General features: G+C 41.9%; 1 protein-coding gene across 4 annotated transcripts in view; it reads left to right on the forward strand.

Moving 5' to 3' along the window:
- The first annotated feature begins 81 nt into the window (after positions 1 to 81).
- CHCHD6 (coiled-coil-helix-coiled-coil-helix domain containing 6) overlaps positions 82 to 19,920 on the forward strand; it is a 109,654-nt gene continuing 89,815 nt past the window's right edge. The window contains exons 1-4 of one of the 4 annotated variants that reach the window (XM_033517361.1): positions 82 to 390; positions 3,126 to 3,255; positions 4,155 to 4,209; positions 5,457 to 5,583. In XM_033517361.1, the coding sequence (XP_033373252.1) occupies positions 3,150 to 3,255; positions 4,155 to 4,209; positions 5,457 to 5,583 (288 nt within the window). In that variant the 5' untranslated portion in view covers positions 82 to 390; positions 3,126 to 3,149. Of the gene's footprint in view, positions 391 to 1,263; positions 1,443 to 1,548; positions 1,645 to 3,125; positions 3,256 to 4,154; positions 4,210 to 5,456; positions 5,584 to 19,920 lie in introns of those variants that run through there. The other 3 variants (XM_033517359.1, XM_015641313.2, XM_033517360.1) reach the window with 3 other exon arrangements.

The raw sequence follows: 19,920 nt of genomic DNA on the forward strand, positions 1-19,920 counted from the left end.
AGGAAAAAGCTTGAAGATTAAAAAAAAAAAAAAAAGAATTGCAGGAAGGCATGGACACAGGTGTGATGTGGTTTTGGTTGCCTTTGCCCACTCTCCTTCCTAGATCTTTGCAGGTAATGTCTGCCACCTGGCTGGGAATGTACACCTGGAAAAGGCCTAGGAAAGGATGACAGGCGTAATCACAGTTATGGAAAGACTTCTGGAGGAGTAATTACATGGTTGGGAATTCTCACCAGCAGGAGAAAGGGGTCAGCAATGGTGCAGGCCTGTGAAACCCTTAGGGCAGAAGAGGTGAATAAGGAATATCTGTTCATGGACTCTTTCAGTGCAAAAATTGGCTGCTGTCAAATGAAGTGAGCAGGTGGCAGATGAGAAGCAAGCAGGAGGCAGGTAAGTGTGTTCTGGGAGGGACCTTCAGCCACTGCACCTCTTGCCTGACTGGGTGCAGTGTTTCTGGGGTGCAGACAGCTCATGGTGCACAATGCAGTGCCCTTGTCTTGAGAGCTCAAGCAACGGGCCAACTCTCCAGCATACACAGTACTGCACAATTAACAAAATACTCCCTGATTCCAGGAATGTGCTCTAGGAGAGGCCTGGATATCCGGGGAGGTTTGGAGTGTGCAGAGTCCCAGATACTCCCATAATGCTGGCCCAAGTCCCACTCTGAGGCAAAGCTGTGGTTGCCACATTAACTGCAGTGAGGAATAAGCAGCATTAAACAGTTAAAAGTGCTCCCTTGCACCACTGAGGAGTAGTGTGCTGAGTAGATAAGTAGCACATTGATACCAACTGGCCCGTATTTCTGGGAGTGCAGAAAGCTTGTTTGAGAAAGATTCTCCAAAGCTGTTATTTCTTGGTCCAGCTGCTCTGTGTTGCATTATCTCATTCCTCTGGTTTAGGCTATGGATCAGCCATGCCTGGCAACGGGGACTGTATGAGCCTGACCTATGCAGGACCCACCCAAGTGTGTGTCAGGGCAGCTCTGGCTGGAGCAGAGGCTGGAAGGGGCACAGGTGAATTCTGCCCCAGCACAGCTGCTGTATCTGACCAGAGGTCATCCTTCCTGACCTGGGGAAAACCCCGTGAGTTGGACGTGTAGCAGTGGGAGTTGCACGGGCAATTTTGACGCCGGGTTCACCGGGACAGGAGCGGGACTCAGTCTCCGCTGCCGGCACAGACTACAGCCCCCAGCGTGCACCGCGCCCCGCCGCCAGCACCGCGCCCCGCTATTGGCCGTCCCGCGGCCGCCGCCAATGGGGAGCGGGTACGTTGGCAGGCGCGGCGAGGGCACAGGCGCTGCTGGCAGCCGGTGCAGGAGAGGGGCGCGGCGAGGACAGGCGACCCCGGACAGCATGGGCGGCTGCGAGAGCAGCCACGGCGGCAGGAGGGTGTCCTTCGGGGTGGATGAGCGGGAGCAAGTCCGGGTGGTCCAGGGCATCAGGGTGAGGCGGCCCGGGGGTCCCTGGGGCCGGGTGATGGAGGCGGGGAGGTTGCCAGGGCCGGGGGCGGAGGGAGCTGGGTTGGGAAAGGGTCTGGCCGGGACGTCAGGGTTGGAACGGATGAGTGGTGGAAACAGCAAGGAGGAGGGGAGAGAAACCCTGAAGGATGAAGGAATAGGGGTTTGGAGAAATGACGGGGCGACTGGTGAGTGGTGGGAAAGAGGGCTGGGGGCCTGGGCATGACTGTTGTCGAGCGGGGCACACCAGGTCTTTATTTCCACTTCCAAACTCTGCTCTCGACCCTCTTTCCCTCCTCGCTGCTTCATGACCTCGTTTTGCCCCTGCCTTGTGCTTTGCAAGCAGTTGGATGCTAACGGCGCTGCGCGGCTCTGAGGGCACCCAGGAGGAGCCAGCTCTGCCCTTGTTCGCGGTGCCAAGAGCCCGGGCAAAGCGGCGCTGTGTGAGCTGGAGGGAGACAGGAGCGGCTGGAAATAGGGAGCCACAGGGGGAAACTGCTGCTTGACTTTCGGAAATTGACAAGTGTGTATGGTGGAAACGAGCCCTAGACAGTGGTGGTGCTAACATTAGGGAATATGTTTTCCCGTTAATATTTTTCTTTGTTTGGTTTTTTTTTTTTACATGTTAGTTTTGTGGGTTTTCTTATTAGTACCATCATTTTCACTGCTCTTGCTTCTTGATGCTTTTATGTGATTTCCCCCTAAAATCTGCGAGAAATGAACTTACAGAGTGTGTTTTGCTGTGGCTACTTATTTTTTCATTCAATTTTGACTAATTATTTTTGACAAAAGTTAGGTAAGATTGTGCCCATCTCCTTGTTAAAGTGTTTGATGGAGGTAAAATTCTCTTTGCCTAATTTCTCCTTACAGGATATAGACAAATATTTGTGTCTTTAAAATCAGGAATTGGGCATGATAGAAATGTAAAATTAAGGTATTAAAAATGCTGTTAAGTTGGATAGTTGGTATAGCTCAAAATATGTCTTCTACTGTGGGAAGTCTAAGTGATGGAACAGCCTTATTTAGTTTTGTTCTGCAGCCAGACCCTCTGATGTTGTCAGGAGAAAGGGGTCAGTTTTTTAACAGTACTGTGAGAGGCCTTTTGGACTAAATTGCCAGAAAACTTCAAGTTAACTTTTCTTTCTTTTTTATGGGTTTGAACCCAAGTCAGGGAATGAAAATGAAGCTGAGATTGCAAAAATGTTTGCAGCCTTATATGAGTGGGAGGTTTGCATGGCTGTTCTCTGTCATGGCTTGCAGCATGTCTGTCCTGCTGAGCTGGGTTAACAAGCATGGAGCAAGAAGAGGAAAAGATGGACTTAAACCTGCTTAATTTCTTTCCTCCCACTTCTGGTAAATTTGTCCCTATACAAAGGGTTGACTTATTTAGGGGAGCTCTCCACCTTTGTTGGTGTTTGTGGAAGATTGTCTAGTGAAGTTTTTAGGGTTGGGCAGTAGATTGGAGGTTTTGTCACTTACTGATAGGGTATGGGTTTAAAAAATGTGAAGTTAACATATAGGTGCTGACTGCCTGGGTTGGAGGGACATTGCAATGAGGTAACTGGCAATACTTCTGCAGTATCATGGGAACTAACAAATGGGGAGGTTCACACTGAAATACACACCAGAAACTGACTTGGCTAATATCTTCCCTGGTTCTGTGTTTCAGCTCACTGAAGATGTAGTGAACCGGATGAAAGGGTCCCCTCAAAGTAAAAGGTGCTTCCAGAAATCTCCCCGTGCATCCAATGGCACAGCTCCATCTTCACTGGCTGCAGGAGTGAGACCCAAATCTCCAGGTACTGTCGGGGTGGTGCTGCCACTGCATGTTACACAGGATGCCAGGGTTTTTCAGTGCTGCCTCGTTGTGAGAGGAGCTCTTTGGTTAGCCTGTGTCACCCTGGGAACATTTCTAGCATTTCAGATGATCATGCAATAAATAAGGCAGAAATATTTTGCCTTTCATTTCTGGCAAGCTTCCTTGTTGTCTGCTTTACATATGCAGGCCATATATTGTGCTTGGGTGAGGTAAGTATTGCTTTTTATTCTTTGCTCATAGGGAAAGATAAGCTGTCTAAGCACAGCTGGCTAAGTGAATGGTGAAAACTCGGTTTCTGAACTTGTCTTTACAGGTCAGAAAACTATTTGATTTCTATTTGTTCTCAAATAGGCTTTGTTGATATATATCAGCAGTGTGGATTTGTTTGAGGCATCCAGACTAAAATGAAGTTAGAGAACTAGGCCTTTGTTTTCAGGGATTTGTTTGCTGTCAGCCTATGTCTTTGCTGAATGTAGATTTAGCTTTATGAACTCCATCAAATAATTTCATCTTCACTTGTGGAATCCCTTGTAATTACAAGGAGAGAAGTTCAAGAGGGAGACGTACTGGAAGTAGAGGAAGGAAGTGGAAAGTAGGTCTGCAACCATGGTCATGTTTCAGTGTAGGTAAAGGTTTGAGGAGTTAATGTCCTCACACAGAAGTTTTCTGTAGCATGGTTTATTCAGTATGCCTGGTTGAAAATGATGCTGTTGGTGCCTCTGTTTCATATATTCAAACTCTATCCATCAAACTTAGATTTTCTTGACTTTTTTTTTCTCTTGATGCATACTATTAAATTCTCCTAAAATAATTTATGATGTGATGAAGGACTACATTTGTAGGACTATTAGTTGTCACAGGTTTCTCTCTCCTTTCTAGGAATTCAGCCACCAAAGGCAAGTGACTCTGCTGCAGAGCATGAACTCTACAGGAGGTGAGGTGAAGCTCTTGAAAAAGTCAGTAGTTTAGCTCATTTGGGAATATATCTATGCATATGTCTGTTTTACTTCAGTCTGAGCATAATGAGTGTGTGTTTGACAGCAGCTGACCATGAGCCCAGGTGGCCAAGAAGGCCAGTGGCATCCTGGCTGTATCAGCAATGTGTGGCCAGCAGGACCAGGGCAGTGATTGTCCCCCTACACTGGGCACTGTTGAAGCCACAGCTCAAATCCTGGGTTCAGATTTGGGCCCCTCAGTACACAAAAGACATTGAGGTGCTGGAGTGTGCCCAGAGAAGGGCACTGGAGCTGGGGAAGGGGCTGGAGCACAAGTCTCCTTGGCAGTAGCTGGGAGTGTTTAGCCTGGAGAAAAGGAGGATCAGGGGGGACCTTGTGGCTCTTCAACACCTGAAAGGAGATTGCAGCCAGGTGGGGGTTGGCTCTTCTCCCAGGTGTAACAACTGACAGGACAAGAGGAAGTAGCCTCAAGTTATGCCAAGGAAGGTTTAGGTTGGGTATGAAGGAAAATTTCTTCACTGAAAGGGTGATCAGGCATTGGAACAAGCTGCCCAAGGAAATGGTGGAATCACCATTCTTGGAAGTATTCAAAAGTACTCAAAATCATATTTTTATGGATGTGGCACTTGGGGACTTGGTTTAATGGTGAACATGGCATTAGGTTAATGGTTGGACTTGATCTTTTCCAACCTTAACAATTCTGTAATTCTATTTTATGATTATGTTTTAATGCCTGAGAATCCCCTTTAAAGCCTTTTTCAGTTCAAGGCTGCTTCTCTTAGTGGTGTTGCTGTATGTATTTTGTGTGATTTCTCTTTCCTGTGTAAGAGCCAAAGGGCAGCATTGTCAGCCAGGCTGACTCCTTTTATCATTGTGTGCCCCTTGATCTTTTCCAAAGCAGCATCTATTTGTCTGGCTAACTACTTCCTATTTTCACTGTTTTCAGGTGATAATGAAGTACTTATTAGAGCTAAATATAAATGAAGTATAGTCTTATGTGGTGCTATGTTGTTGTTGCCAGAGTTGTACCTCACTAGAATTGCGGGTCATATTTAAAGTTTGTTGTGCTTTTGATAATGGGATAATTAATGGGACTGTGAGCAGATTTTGTGTCAAATAGATTCTGGATTTGTGTTTTGGCTCTAAGCAGGGGTACTCCATGACAAGCCATGACTCTGTTGCCAGAAGTCTGCTGATGACCTCTCTGCTTTTGATGCTCATACAGGTATGAGCAAGAGCAGGCACTGGTCCAAGAGGAGTTGCTCCATCTGGCCAGAAGAGAAAGGGAAGCAGCCAGTGAGGCCAAGGAAAGGAACAGCATTAATGAGGAGAGGCAGAGAACAGCCCAGATGGTGAGTAACAATACCCCCCACTATGTTTCCAACCTGGATAGGCTAAAATGGCTCTGCTTGAGGGGATTCATTTAATGTCACTTGTGTGATGAGCTTAGAAACTTGGGCTGAAACATTCCTCACCTCACTCATCACTTAACATTTGGCTCACAGTGCAGCTGCAAGCTCCACTTGCAGCACATCACTCCATGCTGCCAAGGCATGAGCACTGGCTGTGCTGGGAACACACAATACGGTCTGTGTGTATGCGTGGTCCTTGTTGTTTGATCTCTCAAATGTATGAAATAAATTTTTCAATAAATACAGGATGACATTCTGCTGACCTGATGTATCCTGAGACTTTTCTCTCTTTTTTTTCTAGGGTATAATTGTGTATGTACACAAATTAATAAAAAGTAATAATGTCTTTATTTGTTTGAGTCTTTTATAACAGAAGAACTGTTATGAAACTGTCAATGTAATTGACAGTTCCTGTCATTGTAACCTTTTGAAGAAGGTCTAGGATTGATTTTTAGGGACCAGGAAGCACAAACCCTTTTTTTGGATACACCACTGACTCCCAAACCAATTTGTTCCTGCCCAGCAGGTAGACTTACTTCTGGGGACTTCTTGCTGCAGCTTTTACAATTAGTCAGGCACCTTGGTGTTGTGGAGATGACCCATTGGGTTGCTGTCACACCAGTGCTGAGAAGAGCACTGCTGGAGGCAGAAGTACAGTGAGATGAGGCTGAGTAGAACAAAAGGTTTCTATTAATCACTACAGTACACTGGCATTGTCATTGGAACTTAATATTGACATGATTCTATTTTATATTGTTTTCTTTTATATACTGCCATTCCAATGGCAATGGTGTACTGCCTGTAAACATTGCAGAGTCTTACTGGAACTGCCAGGTTTTCCTGACCTGCATTGGTCTCAGGGTGTGACAGTGAGGTGGGGCCATGCTTGCCACTGTGAGATCAAACTGCCTATTCTTTTAAGACTGGACTGTTAAAACTTTATTGAGAGAACTAGACCAAGAGAATTCTTGGTGCATACTGAAAGGATGGTTTAGGAAAAGGACAGACTGGAGTGTGGATAGTCTTTATTGTAGTTATTTCATCCTACTGATTTGTAGCTTAACCAGTAAGTGCTTGATTTAAGCAATGAATCCTATGAGGTTTAGAGATTTTTTTTTTCTATATGTTGAATGCTAACAGGCATTCATGTACTGTTGCATACCCAGATATTATGTACTTTATGCTCTGGAAAAATCTGATTAGGGTCTCCTTGTGATAAATAGTGACCATGGTGTGTTAGTCCAGAATATGGTGCAAGAATGAGAAACTGTTAAATTTCATTGTTAACTATCTCTTGATCAATCATAAATTTAGGATCCTTAAAAAATGGGATAGTCTAGTTTGTCCTTGCAAAGATGAGGGCAGAACTATTGTTTGTCAACTTCTAGATATCTTCCTAAGCAGGAGCTGTTATGGCCAGACTTAAATTATTGGGATCCCTATCAGACTTGTTTTATCTTAGCTACAGTTTCCTTTTGGGCATGGTTACCTTATTGTATTGACTCAATCCTACTCAAACCGTGTCTGTCCTTTATCTTCTAATATTATCCCCCTTTTTATGAATAGAACTTGAATGTTTCTTGCTCTTCTGTTTTTTAGCCCTAGCAAATGGGGAAAATACTGGATATGAGCAGCTCATCCATGTCTTGTGTCAATCTTCTCTTTCAGGTAGAAGATAGTAGTGGAACTCAAGGTACCTAGTGGTAATCCAGGTTCAGATAGCAGTGGAAATTATCTGCTTACATTTATAAGCGACAAACTTCCAGGGTTGTTTTTGTTGTTGTTGTGACCTATTAGGGAAGTGAGATTAAAAATGGGGCAACTCCCATGAAAGAAATAAGAAATTAATAATTTGCTTCTTAAGCAGCACTTAATTTGGTAAAACTTGAAAACCATTCCACATATAATCAGAAAGTTTTATTCAATCTTGAACTGCCCTGTGCCCTTAAACATATCAATAGTTCAGTGATTAGTAGCCCTCTTGTGTACTGTTGTCTGCAGCAGTGCTGGAACAGTCTCCTGTAACCATACCACTTGTATAAATCCAAATACCATAGCTGTAGTGTGAAGTGATTTCATTGTGATTGTGCTGGACGTTGCTTGTCATTTAATCTGTTCTTTATGGCTTTCACTTACTGACTTTTATTATTGGAAATATTGCTGTAAGCACTTCAGTGTTATTATATAGTGCACACAAAGAGAGGGTGGACTAGAATTAACCTTTGATATGGAACTTGTGGTCAGCTTCTGGGGCCAGTTACTTGATTGTTTATGGGGCAGGGTGCAGATTAAAATTTATCATTATTTTATTGAGGTTTGTGTGTTTTGTTTTGCTAATTTTTTTCCCCTTGAAGTGTGCTGGTTTCAAGAGTGATATAGAGTTAAGTGCCTGGGTCCTGTTCTACATTTTTGTCGTGATCTTTATTTTTATTTTAATGACTTTGAAGAAGGTACTCAGCTTCTAGATACCTTAGGTTTTGAGTAAAACTCTGTACAGCTTTAGTTTAAGAAGCAAACAGCTCTGTAAGTAATAGTGCAGCATTCACTTTGCTCTTTGAGTGAATATGGCTTTTTGATTAACCCTGGGGACCGGCTCAAATGGAAGTAGTGTGCTAAAGTGCTGTAGAAGAACTCTCCCCAGTTTGTATTAGAGATAAAATATTTTGTTTGTGCAGCACTGCAGGATCATGGTGCTGAGCGGACTTTTTGAATAATTTAATGCTGTGGGTACTTACAACACAACAAGGATTATATGTACAGTATTTCAGAGCAAGGCCTAGGGTGTTTAACTAATGCTGGTGTTCTGCCTTATGTCTCATGTGAAATACCCAAGAATTAACACAGCTATCTTTAAATCATTTTCTATTTCTAGCATGAGGAACTTGCAAAGTTGTCAGTCAAGTTATTTAATTGCTTGACTCTGTTGTGAATAGTCTCACCATTCCCCTAAGTGTGAAGTCTTTCCTTTTTCATTTCCAATTAATCAAAATGTCTTCTCCATTCTTTCAGGTTTCTTTTTTTTTTCCTCCTTCTTACCAACAAAGGAAACTTTGCAAATAAAGATGCCCTTTTCCCTCCTTTTTACTTTTGTAATCTCTGAAGGTTAAACAGCATGTGCAGCCATATGCATTGGGAGCCTCTTGGAGCCTCTGACTCTGCCTGATGGTTTTCTCTGAAACCTTTAAGACAAATCAATGTGGAATGGAAATGGATAAAAGCAGAAGCTGGGGGGGAATAAACGCGATTAAGTGAAGACATCTCATTACTACTCTAGAAAGGGAGGATTATAACTTATAAAATAGGAGGATCTCATTTAGAGGCCATGTGCACTTGTGTTATCAGGACAGAGCGAGAGCAAATAGAATAAATGAAATTAATACTTTGAAAAGAAGCATTACCCGGATTTGAGCATTGAACTAATATGATTTGTGCAAACCCTGAAGTTCTTATCTCCCCATTTAATACCCCAAGGATAATGGCTTTGTCAGAGTTATTGACCAAAAGTCGTTGTCTTCCTTCTCACTTTGAAAGAATGAGTTCAGAAATAGGGTGATGGTAGGACAGATGGTAGGACTTTGCACTATGACCAACTGTTTCAGGCAAGACTGACGGGCACTGGTTGCTGCGTGAAGACAGACTGGGCAGAGAATTCATATTTGCTGGAAAGTTTATCCAGCTGTCCATGATGGATGGCTTGCTATTCCCAGTGTTTCTGAGCATGCCTGCTCACTGCCTTGCTGGCTGGCAACCTTTGCTTTCTGGTGGTTCCAGCATTGGATTGTTGTGACTAGCATGGCTCAAATGGGCATGAAAGAAAATAGAAGGATATGGGTTTGTTTCAGGTTGCTCCAGTAGCTGATTATAATTGGCTGTTGAATTCTTTCAGATGATTTCTTGCCCAGATATAATCTCTTTGTTTTTCAGAGCCTCTCATCTCCTGTTCTTGATTCAGGAAAGATGGGATGAAGGAAGAATGCATGACTGGGAATGCCTTTGATCAAGTAGTGGTTTTTGATAATGGTGTCACTTTGTGAACTTGGCATTCTGAACTCTTGGGCTTTGCTGTGGCATCATTTGGACACTTCTACCCTTGATTTAGTGTATATTGGGCTGTTGACATTTTAACTGGTATGTTTTCTTCCCAGTTTCAAAGAATGTGAAGGTAAAACTGCTTAAAATTGCTGAAAACAGCATAAACAACCAGTTCATAGATTGGTGCAATGGAGGAGAATTTTGGTGTTAGGGAGCGATCAGATATTTTCTTTTTCACTTTGTAGGGATGGAGGAATGATCCAATCAGCCCATTTGTGGAAAGTTTCCTTTATATTTCTGGTAATTGATGAAGCTTTAGGTGAATCTTGTGGTGTTTTTTGCTGTGAATTGCCCACTGTTGTTGATCAATGTCAGCTGTAGATGCAGCTGAGCTACTACTGAAGACTCTTTTAGAAGCTGTGCTGAACATGATTTAGTTTGTTAAGGCTTTCATTTACTTTCTGATTAGCCATAGGTAAGCATTTCTATATTAACTGGGGTTTTGTTGTGTGTAATCTCCTACCATTGTGACGAGCTGCAGGATGAGGCCCAGCAGGAGCATGGTGTCTGTTGGAGCTGTGGCAGTGTGGGCTCATCAGTGAAGTGACACTGCTGGTTTTGAGGTCATGTCTCTGTTGTCAAAACTCGTCTTTTTTTTTGCTCCCTATTTATTTGAGTTGATGTAATGAAAGGTATTGTCTCTGTGAGCTTTGCATTATGGTTTGGAAACTGCACACCTCAGGGACAGTTTATTTGGTCCTGTTTGCTCTACAGCTAAAACACAACACACTGAGCTGAACCCTTCTCTTTCTAAAGCTGTAAACCTGTGTGCAGAAAATAGGTTGGTTCTGGGAGGGGACATGGCTAACACATGAGGTTTGGTGTTGACTGGCTTTTTATTTTCTATTCATACTTTATTGAAGTTTTTTTATGGGTGAGACAGAAAATATTGAAATCTGAAAATATGGAGGCTCGTTTTAAATAATAGTGGAAAAAGAGGAAAAAACTCATTCAGTTTGATTTTCGTTTATGTTGCAGTTGTTAGCAACTGGTATCTGTGTGTTTATGAAAGATGTGTTTTTTCAGATTATTTTTCATGGTTTTTTTTAGAAATTAAGTGGTGCATTTAGTTATTAAAATCTTCATTCCTACCTACAGTGTGGGTGACACCAGTTGTGGGGGCAGCACCTCCTTGTGAACACAGTTTGCTGTGGTTTGGCTCTTTGCAGAGTATTCACAGGCTGAATGTCAAACACCCCCACCTGCCCAGGGTCCTAACTAGTTTAGCAAGAGTGACAGTGTCTTGGGATGGAAGTTGCAATGCAGTTTTTTTTGATTGCTCTCACTAATTGACAGCTAATTCTTTCACTAATTGAATAAAGCTGCCTTTTAAATATGTTGATACAAATGGAAAGATATATTTTTAGGTTTGAGACTTAATGATTTATTACCAAATGTTGTAAGCTATTGACTAAGGGGGTTTAAACAGTTTCAGTCCTTGTGCCTTGTATCCCTCTCATTCTTGCCGTGAGAACGAGACACTCTTCCAGAGTTTCTTCTGAAGAAAATATATTAGTATGTGGAGACTTTAAAACTAGTGGTCTGTAATTCTATAGCCTCAGGCCAGAACATCCCTCCTTTTCCCTACAATTTGGCTCCTCTTTGTCTGCTACCCTCTACTATGAAAGTGGATATATTACTTCAGTGAAAGAATTACTTTGTGAAACCATTAAAACATTAAACATTTAAGGTATCCCTATAGAAAATAATCTTGAAGTGTTAAATGATGGACTTTAAAAAGGTTTACATTAAATTTAAACTTGGCATGGTAAGGATCTATCTATGTGTCTTCTACCTCTAGCAAGCTAATAACTTCTGTTCTCTGGAGCATCAGTGAGGTCTAAATTTAACTAAAGCAATTTTGGAGAATGTGCACTACAATAAAGGCAGAAAGTGAAAACATAGCCAATGCAAAAGTGAACCTCCTCTTCTCTTGAGGGAAGAAGGTGTTACCTGGCTTAAGGGTAAGATTCTGCCTATGTGCTGCTTATTTTCCTGCTGCTGCTGCTCTGATTTGTCAAACATTTATAGCATTTTTTAACAACTTCCAATTTCTGCAGCTAGTCTTTTATCTCCTGACTGAAGGTTAATTTGTGTTTGGAGAATTTTTGCAGATTTCAGCAGCTGATGGTCGTTTGAGCTTCTCATTTTTGTAGTCTCTTGAGCTAAGAGACCTTATCATAAGGTTGGCCTTTTTTAAAATCCAACAGCTGCAACAAATTGAAGTTGTCTGTGGTGCTGCCTACTTCCCCCTGTCTTGCCTTGAATTTCCCATGCCCATATTTCACACTTTTTTTTTTTTGTCTGCCGAGTTTATATACTCCACTTTTTGAAACCTTTTCAAGATTCATTTGTTCTTAGGGTTACTGCATAGCCATTTCATCATTTAAGAGGTAAAATATAAGATTAGCCTTCATTTCCCCTATGTATAACCGCAAAATATTCAATTAATAAAGAAATAAGAGAATAGTAAGTTGATATTTTTCTGTGGCTGGTCCAGCAAAACTAGTACTGAGTCTTCTTATTCTACTGTCAGACTGCTGTGGAGTACTAGAATTCTGCTCTAATTTACAGCTCATTGAGGGGGGCATAAACAGCACAAGACAGGCCAAAGGCCATTCTGTATCTTAACTGTTCAGTGAATCACCACCTCCTCCATGCACTGTGGTGTCCCATTTGGAATCACTACATCCCACCCCTTCATCCACACACAATTTACCTTTCTCAAGCGTAGGTAAGTTACAGATTAAATTAGCAAACTGTTCAGCTAATAGGAAGATTCCTGATGGGCTGGAATGTATCAGTGTGATAGCACCTGTCAGTGCAGAGCACAACTGGCATGGATACTCCAGTGGGTTCCCATACACCAGCTGCTCGTGGTAACACATGGGCTCCTCAAGCTGCCAGAGCCAGGCCCAAACAGAGCAGGTGCATCCTGGTCAAGATGGTTTATTTCCTCAAATACAGTGTTCCCACAAGTACCAGTACAAATGGCTTTGTTGGATGAAGCTAGTAGATCAAACTTGTGTCTAAATAGTATGGTCTGAGTAATCAAAATAAACACTGATGTAACTTTTTATTTCTCGCCTTAAAGAACATTTAAAGTGAGCTGATACAAAGACTAAGTTTCACAGAGGTTTTTTCCAGTCTGTTTACTCTCTCTGCTACAGTTGGACATCCTCAAACCTGCCCCAGTTTGCTGATGTTTATTTTAATTCTTGCTTGCTTCCTTCTTTCTCTATCTTTTTACTTTCCCAAAGCTGCAGGAGGGTTTGCTCCTGCTGCCTCTCCTCGTTGTTGGTGTTATCAGGCACGTGTGCAGCGGGTGAGATTGCAAACACCGCTGTTCTCTGGGATTCTAAGCATCAGACAATGTTTTACACGGCGTCCCATTCTCTAGCTGGCTGGTTGGACATGATGTTGGTACCTTATCTTCACGCTGACACACACTGGACATTAATAGAAATACATTGCTGAGGCACATGTGTGGAATTTCAAGCAGCCTTTCTAGCTCTGCTTTAGATAGTCTATTGTGTGCTTAACCTCTTGGAAGAGGTTTTGATGAGAAATGCGTGATGTTAACTCTTGGGTGGCTGGGTGGACTCTCTGAGTTCCTTATAATAGTCAGCATAATACCCTCCTAATTGAATGCTGCTTATCTGTTTTGGAGTTTCAGCAGATTTGAACCTATCTTTCTATAACCAGTATTCCTCCTTCCTAATGCAGATTTTTGGGGAAGAAATAGCTGTGTTTTGCACATGAGGGTGAGGCAGGAAATGTGTTGTTGCAGAGGGAACTGAGCTGCCAGCAACCTTTATGTAGCTTTGTCTAAAGTCTGTCCCTGTATTATTTTTGGCTCTCTGATTGCCGTACATCAACTAAAAAAATGACCTGGATGCAGCTGCTTCTATTTGCCAGGAATTCTTTCTGCTTTTGGAGCACGTCAGAATTTTTATTGTTTCCTTTATACTGTATCTGTATACTTTCTCTTCTTGTTTGCTATGACCATCTGCAATTATCTATATTATTTATGAGTGCTGGGTAAAACATGACTGAAAGTAGCTTCTTAAAAGGGACTGTACTAAGGGAAAGGAAATAAGCTGTTGACTTTGATTTTTAGACAATGAAAATGGAACACCTGCAAGCTTGTGAAGAAGGGAAGGCATTAGAGTTAGCTGTTTTTTTTTCCTGTCTGTGCTTTACGTAGGGGGTTTAGAGCCCTTTAAGCCTTGAAGACTTTGTGATAATGGGCAAACTTGAAGGATAATACAGTAGGAATCAAGTAAAAATTGATCAAACAGACTGAGCAGGGCTATGTATAATTACTGCCCAAAAGAAAAAAAAGCTTTAAAAAAGTTTAATATTTACTTGAATAGAACATTAGACTAAGGATACATTTGTTAAGTAACCAGTGCTCTCCCAATTAGGATTGAGAGCTTGCCATTTACATTCACTGCATCTTCGGCTTAATGCTTTTTCCGTGGAAAAAGTGGTTCGCTGCCTGGTGGATGATTTCAAGCCCCTTTATTTTTTCAAAGATACAGGTTCATGTCTCTTCTTTTCTCTCCATCCTCTGAGCAGAATGGATTTGTTCCTTGGTTCATCTTGCTGTAGCTGTAATTGGCACTGTCAAGCTGAGACTCTGGCTGCACCCCCCCGGATTCCGAACTTCCAATACACAAAAGGTTCCTTGCTAAAGCTGTTCCCTTACCAGCTAAAGACCTGAGTAGTCACTCATTTTTGTATTTTCATATGGTATTCTCTCCTAGTTTAACAGCTAAATGTGGAGAAAGGGAGATTGGAAATAAAGATGTGTTAAAAAATGCCAAACCAAAACAGCCAAACCCTCAAAAACAACAAACCACACAAAGCAGCACCTTGAAAAAAAGCCCAAATCACAAAAACTCCTCCCAAAGCAACAACAATAACAATCACTATAACAGCTGAAAATAAGCTTGCATGTTTCTTAAAGCCTTTTTCCTAATTTTTCAGTGTAAAAGAATTTTGTTTCAAGTACAAAACTCGAAAAAGCATGAGAGCTTTAAACTGCAAAGCCAGCTACAATTTTAAAGATAATGAACGTCAGTCCAGCCTATAGTTTTCTATAATTTAAAAAGTTGTCTCCCCAGCTGCTGTGCTGTTTCCTGTTCAAGACTCAGCATTTTGCAGTGTAATTTTTCAAAGCTTTGTGTTACTGAAGGTTATCATAGAATTCTGTTAAAAACCTGCTTGCCTGTTATTTCCTGTTAAACAGTGATCTGCAAAAAGAGGTGGTTCCATGGTCAAATAAGATTTTGATACCATTCCTTTCCTGGGAACAGAAGTGGGATGCATCAACACCCTTTCCCATCTGATGGCTGTTCAGAAGCTGTCTCTCAGGTCACTGCCCTTGTTCCAAATCGTGCTGAACCTCTAAATGCAACATTGAAGCTGTTGCTAACCACTTGCATTTTCTTTTCTTTTTTTTTTTTTTTTGACTAGTTTAGAAGTAGTCCATCAAATTCTATGCATCTGGTGTAAAAATAAGAGTTTTCATTATAATTGATCTGTGTGGAGTGTCAGTTTGTGCCCAGATTTAGTGGGGACCATTACCTGTGTTTATGCTCCAATCTCATCTTGCCGCAGCAGGCTTTTTTTTCTGAGCTTAATAAGGAATATGGTAAGGTACCTGGAGGGAAAGGAGCACTAATGGTCCTAGCTGCCGTTCTCCTCTGTGTGGATGGGACTAATGTGGTTGATAAATGCTTCCCTGCCTCAGGCCTTGCAAATGCAGGCTGCTCCCTTAGGAAAGACAGTAGCTCAAAGCATATCATGGGTGTTTTCAGGTGTGATTGAACTAGCTAGACAGAAGAGATTTTCTCCAGCAAAGAGGAATTTTAATCCCACTTCATTTCAGTGTTTTGCTGTGTAGTATCTTGGTGAACTGGTAATGGTAGATGGTAGGTTTTTCTGACCACATGCACAGCAAGCTTAGGAAAAATTTTACCTTGTTACTTACATATCTGTTTAGAAGTTACATCTGCTTTTTGTACAAGAAATGTATCTTATTGGGCATTCTAAAACTGTAGCGAAAGTTCACGTTTATATGAATGAGTAACAAACTTTCATTTAATCAGGCTAATTTGCTCTAGTTGCTTGTTGCCCAGCAGGTGTTGCTGTTGAGCTTGGTTAGGTTTCACTGTGCAGGTCATCGAGTCATCTGCCTATTATAAGAGCTATGATGCAGAGTGATTGGGAGCTAAGTTTCCTCCTTGAAAATTCATGTCATCTATTGCTAAGTCAATATACTGTCCAGAAGCTTAAGGTACATCTTGTGCAGGCGTGTGTATAAATAAATAAATGATATTAGAATGTCTGTTTTGACCCATGCATTATGTTTTCCACTTCATTACTGACTCTGAATTCTTATGAAACTTACTACTTTCATTACCAAAGCAGTTTTGATAGCTTGGTTTTTATAATTATTTTTGAGTGAGAGTGTTTTTTGGCTTTTCAAGTAAGCCTTTAAGATGTGGTGCAAAGGGAGTCTGATAAACAATCCATAAGCAGCATATCCTCATCAATATCCCTTTGAATGTAGGATCTGGGAAAATCTATCACCTGCCTCGTGCAGAATCTCGGAGATGAATTACATTTCTTATTTGGGGTCAAACCCACTGCTCAGTCCAGCAGCTGCTCTGTGTATTGATCTTGCAACAAGCACATCTGTGCTTTGCTTCACAGCTCTTTGAGATGTGATTCCTGTTGTAATACCCTTATTTTGGAACTAAAATGTTTTTAATGTGCATCTCAGTTGCCTGCCAGTGATGATGCCTTTGCTGAGTTCATACAATTTTCCAGCAGTGTTGAGTGCACTTGGAAAGCAGCAGTGAGTATTTCCTGAAGGTGGCACTGAAGGGACAGCCATGAAGTCTCCTTTCCAGGGGTGGAGCAGGAACAGCTGAGCCCTCAAATTGTTTGCATACCAATGAAATGTCTCAACGTTTTTGCTTATTTGTTTTCATTCTAACTCTAGGTTCTCCAGAAGTTACCATAATATTTTGCAGGATGAGTGTATGCTACGTTTTTGAAGTTCATTGCTTCCTACAGAAACTGTAGAATCACAGAGTGGTTTGGACTGGAAAAGACCCTAAGGATTATCAAATTCCAACTGTCCTGACATGGACAGGGATGTCCTTCTCTAGAACAGGTTGCTCAGAGCCCCATCCAACCTGGCCTTGAACGCTGCCAAGGATGGGGCATCCACAGCTTCTGTGGACAACCTGTTGGAGTGCTTCATCACCCTTTGAGTAATTAATTTCTACCTAACATCTACTCTAAACCTGCCCTCTTTCAATTTAAAAACATTGCCCCCTGTCTGTCATCCTTTGGAGTTGTGAGGCCAGTGTGTACTGATATAATTTACAATCTGCTTCTGTCTTTTATTTTCTGACCATGCTGCCTAGGGTTCTCTTTCTGCTTAATGCACAGATCTAGATCCTGTGACATTGCTGCATGTTCAGGCTGCAGAAGGGAGGGCAAGGTTGTTTTGAAGACAGTGCAGGTTTTCACACAAATGGTGTGGTATGTTCTCAGCCACCTCTGATTTCTCTTTGTTCTCCAGCTTTCCAGTTGGTTTCTAGTAGTGTTTCTTGGAGGGGTAGATGACAGCTGTTGAGAGCAAGTTTGGTTTTTGGAAGTGGTGTAAGAGAGTGGCAGATGATGTCCTAATGACATCCCGTGTTTGCTATTAAAATGGAGACTGCTGCCTCCATTCCTCACATCCTCTTTTGACCTACATGCTGGCCTTTTAATGAGATACTCTCCAAAGCCTGCTCTGTAAAAATTTCCTATTACATCTGTGTCACTTTGGCTCTGACTATCTGCAATCGGACTGTGTAGTCAGAAAAGGCCAATAGTGAAGAAAAATAGAGTTTCTCTCTGCAGAAGTTTGAAACGTATCTTCAGTGCTTTCATAAAGGTAGCATTTCATAAAGGTAGTCTTCACTGATATGGTAAGTTTCTGACTGATTTGAGTAATTTGGCATTTAAAAACATAAAGATGATCTAGCTGGCCTTGGCTGAAATGAATTATTGCTTTTAGCACAGAATCTTCTTTTGAGAGAGAGGCTGGTGGTTGCCTGGAATTCCTGCAGATTCTTAGGCAGGAGATTTGTATCTTTTCATCTGTTTTCAAGAAGGAGAAACAAGTTATAAAAACCACTTAAAGGTTCAGTTAAGATTTATTCTGGCTGCATAACTGCCTCCCATAATAACTTTAATATGCATCATCCTGAAACTTCTAATTGGCCCTGGTGTTGGCAGGGCTTTCAGACACAGCAGAATCTCCAGTGTTCAGCATCTTTTAGGAAGGAATGTAGCCAGAGAAGCACAAAAGATGAAATGGCTGCCTTATAAATTCTGACTGACCTTGAGAGTCCTTGCTCTAACAAGCAGGAGGATGAAGCCATCTAGATGAGACCGGTGGTAGGAGTTGTGTGTAGGTGGGCCATGGGTTAGGTAAGAGGAGAGGATGGGGAAAGGCCTTGTGGGTTTGATGGGAGGAGGTGGTTTCATTGTGGCACATGTACCTACTTAGCTTGTTGTTTCTGTTGTTGGTTGGAGTCTTGTCTGTACTGCCACTGATTAATTTTTTTTCTCATGGGTGCTTGTGGGGTTGGGCTGTGGTTTGAACTAACCCATTTTGTCAGAGCTGGTTTCTTTTTTTAGGAAATTACCCCAGTCAGTTGTTCCTCTCTGCTTAGTGACTGCCTGGTCCCTGTGTGGGTGCTCATCAGACAGATCAGAGTCTGACTGACTGGGAAGGGTGAAATTTTCCATAGCTTCTCCTCTGCTCTCCTTTTACCTGGGTGGAGGTGGAAGCCTGCCAGGCTGTGCTGGTTGTGTGGTTTCTGTGAATGATAGAGGACTGCCATTCTTGCTCTCCTGGGCTGTCAGTTGGACACCTTTTGCAGACCCTAAATTCCCTTTAAAACAAAGCATTTGGCTTAGTTTATTTAATTCCATTAAGTAATTTTACTGCTAATGCATAATTATCTACAGCAGTGACACTCGTCTATGCTTTAATTATCACAAAGCTGCACAACTCCCCCTTCCCCCTGCCTGGAAGTTGTCATTTGTGCAGGGTGGTTTTGCAGAGATAAGTGTGTAATACATGGCAGTGCTTTGGGTCTCACAATACTCAGTTGCTGATTGCTAAGTGTAGGCAATAGAAGAGGCAAGGATTTTGGTCTCAGTCTTCTGCTAGTGGTTTTTATCCACGTGGAGTGAGAGATGTTGGGAAGGAAAAAGCTTATCAAAACTTCATAATACTGGCTTGAAGATAAAGATGTGAACAAGTGCTGATTGGAAGCATTAAGCTTACAGGTGTTGGGAAAATTTGGAAGCATAAGTATTTGTTTTTCTTTTGAAGAAATGCAAGAAATGAAGCATCAGTGATACTGGGCAGCAGCTCAAGAACACTGTTTGTGTTTAAGGAAGCTTCTTTGTATTTATATTTAATTTTTTTTCTCCCCCTCTCTGCTTTATTACTGACTCTTTTTGGTAAACACCCTCTCAGAGTGCAAAAGAGCCCAGTAAAAATTACTGATCCATTGTGAGGAAACAGAGATTCAGGGTATTTACTCCTGAATTGGGAGAAGATGCATACTTGAGTGAAATGCTGTTTCTTAACACCACATGCTTGTTTGTTAAGGAGGGATTTTGTTAAAGGAGAGGACAAGGTCAGCCCGATCTGAGTAGAGGTTATGTGGGCATTATGATACTTGTGTCATTGAAAGGTAAGGGTCTGTTTGGGAATAAAGTGATCTTTAAAAGATTTCTAAACCCTTGCAAAATGAAGGCAGAAAAAGCCAGAGGGGGCTCATAATTGTACTTCTTCAGTTTCACAAAGCTGAGAGGGCTGGGTTGGAGACACCTCATTTAACTTGCAATGATGCGCTGAGGTTTGTGGATGAAGAACACCTGGAGCCTGTGTCAAAAAGGGAGCAAATCTTGAGAGGAACCAGATAGAAATGAGGATGGTATGAGGAAGCAAAACCTATGTATTATCTTACAATAGATGGAAATGAGGCCATTTGTTGCTGTTATCTGCTGGCAGAGATGTTCTGCCAACTACCTTTGTTTGGAACTCTGGCCAAGACGTGCAGTATGTAATTGTGCTCCAGCTTCTATCCTGACTGAATT

Source organism: Parus major, chromosome 12 (genome assembly GCF_001522545.3).
Source record: "Parus major isolate Abel chromosome 12, Parus_major1.1, whole genome shotgun sequence".
In the NCBI taxonomy this organism is placed as follows: Eukaryota; Metazoa; Chordata; class Aves; order Passeriformes; family Paridae; genus Parus; species Parus major.